This window comes from Camellia sinensis, chromosome 4 (genome assembly GCF_055761805.1).
Source record: "Camellia sinensis isolate YWXY chromosome 4, ASM5576180v1, whole genome shotgun sequence".
Lineage (NCBI taxonomy): Eukaryota > Viridiplantae > Streptophyta > Magnoliopsida > Ericales > Theaceae > Camellia > Camellia sinensis.
This window is the reverse complement of record NC_138964.1, coordinates 125,761,024-125,766,732: the sequence shown is the minus strand read 5'-3', so window position 1 is coordinate 125,766,732 and position 5,709 is coordinate 125,761,024. Positions and strand designations below refer to the sequence as shown.

The 5,709-nt window shown below is 26.9% G+C and overlaps 1 protein-coding gene across 1 annotated transcript; it reads left to right on the top strand.

Annotated features, from left to right (window-relative positions):
* The first annotated feature begins 1,351 nt into the window (after nucleotides 1–1,351).
* LOC145789475 (PPPDE putative thiol peptidase family protein) lies at nucleotides 1,352–3,680 on the top strand. The gene is given in 3 exon segments (XM_082866147.1): nucleotides 1,352–1,627; nucleotides 2,360–2,647; nucleotides 3,273–3,680. Coding segments are annotated over 3 exon segments (705 nt in total). The 5' UTR covers nucleotides 1,352–1,494; the 3' UTR covers nucleotides 3,557–3,680.
* The last annotated feature ends 2,029 nt before the right edge of the window (nucleotides 3,681–5,709 follow it).

Sequence of the window (5,709 nt, the reverse complement as noted above, 5' to 3'; positions counted from 1 at the left end):
CAAGTTTAACTTAAAAACTTATTGAGTTTAAAATTGTGTTCAAACTTGCATTATTTACATAATGAGTTGATCTCGAACGAGTTTTTAACAAGCTGAATACGAGTCAAACTCGAGTAGCTTGTTTCGTTTAACACCTCTAATTACTAACCTTGAGGAAGGTAAGCATATTTATGTCAAAAGTGTAGGATTAACTGTATTTTCTTTAAATTTCAATAGAGATTAGTATATAATTTAGCCTATTTCAAAACACTTTCGTACATTTCAATATAATTTTAAGGTAATATTAAAAAGGAATGTGCCATATGTAAGTTGTGACATTTGTGCGGTTAATAATTACCACAAATGTCATAATTAACTCATTTACTAGTCATAATTAACATAAAATAAAATATAAAAAAATTATAACCAAACACTACATAAGGTATAATCAAAAAATTATTGAATCATAACTAATTATGCCAAAGCAAAAGAACTTCTTTATGCAACTGGAAGCACATAATATCACAATAACATATAATTAATTTCATAATATGTATAATCAAGTCATGACTAATACACAACAAAACATAATCAAAAGAGTAATGCTAAAGATTCTAAAAGTTTTACTAATTTTTTTATTAAATGTCTTACATGATCACATGATATGGGTCTTAAATCTATATGAAATATTTGATAAAAAATCTATTAAAATTTTAGGAGTCTATCATTTTTCTAATCAAAAAGACTACCATGCATATGGTATAGAATTTCTCATAATTTTAATACTATTATCAAAAATAAAAAACGACACTTTGCTTGTTTTTTATTTTTCAAAAACACTTTTTAGAAAATTTTACTTTCTTGTTTTTCATATTTTTTTTTATTTTTACTGAATTTTTTTAATGTTTTAAGCAATTTTTTTTAATTTTTAAACACACCTAACATAAATATACATAAAAAGTCTAATTTTTGTGAAAAAAATCTTTTAAAAATTCACTAAATACAAAAAAAAAAATACAGAGAAATCAATATATTTTTCATATTTTTATGTATTTAATAATTTTTTAAAATATTTTTTTATAAATTTTTTACTTTTTAGATACATTTAAGTAAGGTGCATCTAAAAAAGTAAAAAAAAAATATATTTAAAATTTTAAAAATATTTACTAAAAATAAAAAAACACGAATATTAAAAAACTCAATTTTTAAAAAATTTAATCCAAAAAACTCAAACCAAACTCTCACATTTATTTTTAACATTTTCTTTTGAAAAATAAACAAATATTCCATACTTTTTTTTTACATGCTTCTCTCCACTTGCCTCTTTTTATTTATATGAAAAAAGCAGATGTGTTCCCCCAAAAAAGTAAGCCGCAGAGAGGGCACTAACATGCGTGCCGCCGTTGGCATCACCCATACGCACCTTAAGATTCGCTCATTCTCCCTCTGCTTCTAAAAATTGTTGCAGAGAGAGAGAGAGAGAGAGAGAGAGAATCAATCAATCAATCAAATCAAATGTTGTGCAGAAAGAATGCGATCAAGGGTGGAAGGGGAGCAGTACCTGTGCACCTCAATGTATACGATCTCACCCCCATTAACGGCTACGCCTACTGGTTTGGCCTCGGCGTTTACCATTCCGGTGTTCAAGGTCACTTCACTACTACTTCTACTACTACTCTACAAATCTCTTCTTCATTTTCTAATTGCTTTTGATTTGATTTTCAAATCAGATCTATTTTATACTCCAAACCCATTTCAATTTGCTTATCTTATCACATGAAATTCAAGTATTTCATTTCAAGTTCATCTACTCCAACTCTTTACTGTTTGACTCAACTTGATATTAATGTTGGAAACAATTGGGATAGGATTGTGTTAATCACATTAATGGGCTTCAAATATTGCCTTATCTTACATTTTTTTTTTCTTTTTGTTTTGTCCATTCAAAATTTATAACTAACAGATGGGTATTTTTGAAATTTTCCTTGAAGGCTCAATAAAATCAAAAGGACCAAATAATTTTTTTTGCATTTTCATCCCTAAAAGATTGTTTTTTCTTTTTCATTTTCATCCTCAAAATATGCACATCGTTGCATTTTGATATCAATTGTTAAAATTTATTGCATTTTTTGGGGTAAAGTTTTGGGAAAACATTTCATCCTATTTTGAACAGTAGTGACATCATATAAAGTATAACAGGTTGCGTATTTCAAAAATAAAAATAAAAAATTTTAAAAAATTGAAAACTTAAAGTATACTAGAATGCATATTTTAGGAACATCAATGTATTTAACCCATTGGGATTTGTATGCATAACATAGAAACAATTTATCTAGTGTTAATCTGGTTTTTACTATTATGTCAATGTCAATGTGTGTAGTTCATGAAGTTGAGTATGCTTTTGGAGCTCATGAGCATCCAAGTACAGGAATTTTTTAAGGAGAACCAAAACAGTGTGATGGGTTTAGGTTTAGGAAGTCGATTCTGATCGGATGGACGGTGATGGGTCCGATGGAGGTGAGGAGAGTGATGGAGAATCTATCACAGAAATACAAAGGAAATGCATACAATTTGATCACTAAGAATTGTAACCATTTTTGCAATGATGCTTGTATTCGACTCACTGGCAATCCCATCCCGAGTTGGGTTAACCGGCTCGCTCGAATCGGTATGGCCTTGTTTGTTTACTTGTGTTTTGTTTTGTTGTGTTTTTTCCTTGGTTAGGTTAGTCATGAACTTTTGTTGTTCTATTGTGCTTGTTATTTAGTTGTTGATAGTGAAATTAGTACATTCTAACTTGTTTGGTTGTATTATTGATTGTTTGGACAAATTACATTAATCACTACAATTATATTGATCTCTTTTTTAATAAAGTTAAAATGATTGAAACTGCTTAATATAAATAATGTATAGACATGCATATAATCATTGCGATATAAATTAAAACTTTAAAAGAATATTTTTTTTTCAAATTTTAAAAAACATTAGAGTAATTTTACCCTTTCAGTTTTTATTTTTTTGAAAATGAAATTATTTGGCGAATTATTTTCGAAAAATAGTAATTAAGAAAAATGTTCTGAAAATAACCCTTTTTCTTAGAAAAAGATAAAAACGAGGTTTTAATTTTGGAAAACTATTTTTACATTAAAACTAAAACAATTATTATTATTATTATTATTGAACTTGTCATTGTTTATGTTTTATTGTAGTATTTATTTCACCAAGTAGATTATATTTTTTTTTTTGTTCTTTCACAATATAACCATATGCTTCTTGTTTATGTTTTGTTGTAGGTTTGTTATGCAATTGTGTCATTCCAGTGAGCATAAAATCGACCAAAGTTGGCCATCACAGAATTGAAGATAAAATCTGTGAAGAAGACAAGATTAAATTGAGAAGCGGCTCGAATAGGTTTACATCAACCTCCTCTAATTCTTCATCTTCTTCATTGTCTTCTCCGGCTTCTGCGACCACGAGTAGTAGAAACAGACGATCTGTTCTTCCGTCATCACCTTTAAATATGGGTCATCCTTCATCCAACAAGTCTAAGCAAGAAGAGTTGCTCTTTGAATTTTAATCTTTTATTTTTCTTCATTAAATTTTTTTTCCCCCCTTACTGAGAAGCCTTGTAGTATTTGCATATGTAAATGTACATGCTTTCAATCCTACAAAGTGATGATGCACCTTAGCAATGTTATCAATGTTGGCTACATTATCCCTTTTTTTTTTAAAAAAAAAAAAAAACATTGCTATTTAAGACTAAAAATTACATTTATATTTTAAATCCAGTGATGTAATAATCAATTAGGATATTAAATGTACCACTCTCTCTTATATATTTTCTAATTATCAACTAATTATATTATTTACAAATCATTAAATGTAAAAAATAGATATAAAAAATGAACTTACATATTATTTTCCTTCTCTGTTTTTTTTTTTTTTCATTGGGGAGAGAGAAAAGAGCCGAAGATGTAACCTAGTGAAGTGGACAGTTTTGGCCACTGGTTGAACTCTATCCACTTTGGTTGTTGGCAAATTCATGAAAGATAAATGATAAAATTGATATATTATCTCTTCAATATATAAAATAAGTGAAGTGATGTGAAGTATTTGTGTAAATTACACTTTGTCACTTTTATGTTTGATTATTTTTTTATTTTGATATTTAAGATTTGTTTTTTTTTTCACTTTAACCTTTTATGTTTCAATTTTTTTTTAATTTATTCTTAAAATTAATTTTTATTAAAAATTAGACAAAAAATGACACATTAACAATCACATAATATAAAAATATATATATATATTTTTTGTGTAACTCGCATATCTTACATAAACTTAAACTCTAATATAATAATATATTTTTTATTCTTTGTGACAGTTATTATAATATATATATATTTTTTTGGGGTCTAATTTTGAACAGAAATTAGTTTTATGAGTAAATTGAAAAAAATTGAAAACATAAAGGGCCAAAAGTGAAAAAAAAAATAAACTTCAAAGACCAAAATGAGAAAGTGGCTAAACATAAAGGGAGCAAACCAATTTACCAGAAGTTATTTTAATCTATTTTTATAAAAATGAAGAGATCAAAATAACTTCATCATTTTTATTAAAAAAATGGTATAAATGATCCTTTTTAAATGAGTGAAAGTGATGTATTTTTATAATTGAAGAGATTATATATACGAAAGACAATGATATCTGTTAATACTGAAGCTTTAATTGGTCTCTCATGTTAGTACTTCTTGGATAAATTACACTATTGGTCCTTCATTGGTAATATTTTGAATAGAAAAAGACCATGTACAGAATTAGATGAAGTAAAATAGAATTCAAAAAAAACTATATAAACTATTAGTGTAATGAATAAATTAAACCAGTAATCCCTTTTATTTTATTTTTCTTAATTCCACTTTGGTCTCTTTAATTTTGTATATGATATATTTCCATTCAAACTTCTAACAATAAGTAACGAAATAATCACATTGTAACAAAACTGAAAATATATAATTCAAGTTATTTAAATTAAAACTATATTCAGTTAAATTACAGGAATTCATATAATAATTTACCCCACTTTCTTTTACAAAAGTATGTACACAATTAATGGTTATCTCATGTGTGCTGACAGAACCATCTTTATCCCACCAGCTTGCAAATAATTTACACCCACTGAAGCCAAACCAACAACTCTTCACGAGCAAATGTCATTTTTTGACAATCTGGACAGGCTAACATGAAGTTAGACCTCGTTTGAAAAGTTAGTTTTTAAGTTAAAAAAAATTAAAAATTTAATACAAAAATTTGTATTTGGTGTAAATTGTCAAAAGTTGCCAAGCATAATGTAAAAAGACTAACATATCTATAAAGCACGGATTATTTTTTTTCACTTCATGTCTATTTGGTCCCATGCCACATTGCCAAAGTTAAAGGCTAAGAGCTACACCATAGGATAAAGGATGGTAGGGTGTGGAGAGACCAGAGATTCCAGACAGCTAATATGTTTCTGAATAAAAAATATTAGAAATTTTAAAAATTTGTCAAAAATTTTATATGAATCTCACTTCCATGTGAATATTATATAGAATTTTTAGTAATTTTTTTGGTATCCTAACATTGCTTGTTACTTGAGCAATGGAAAGTTTTTGGATGTGTCGGAAAAATTTATAGTATCACATTAAAAAAAATCGCAACATATACCAGATAAATCATTTTTTATTTCTCAAT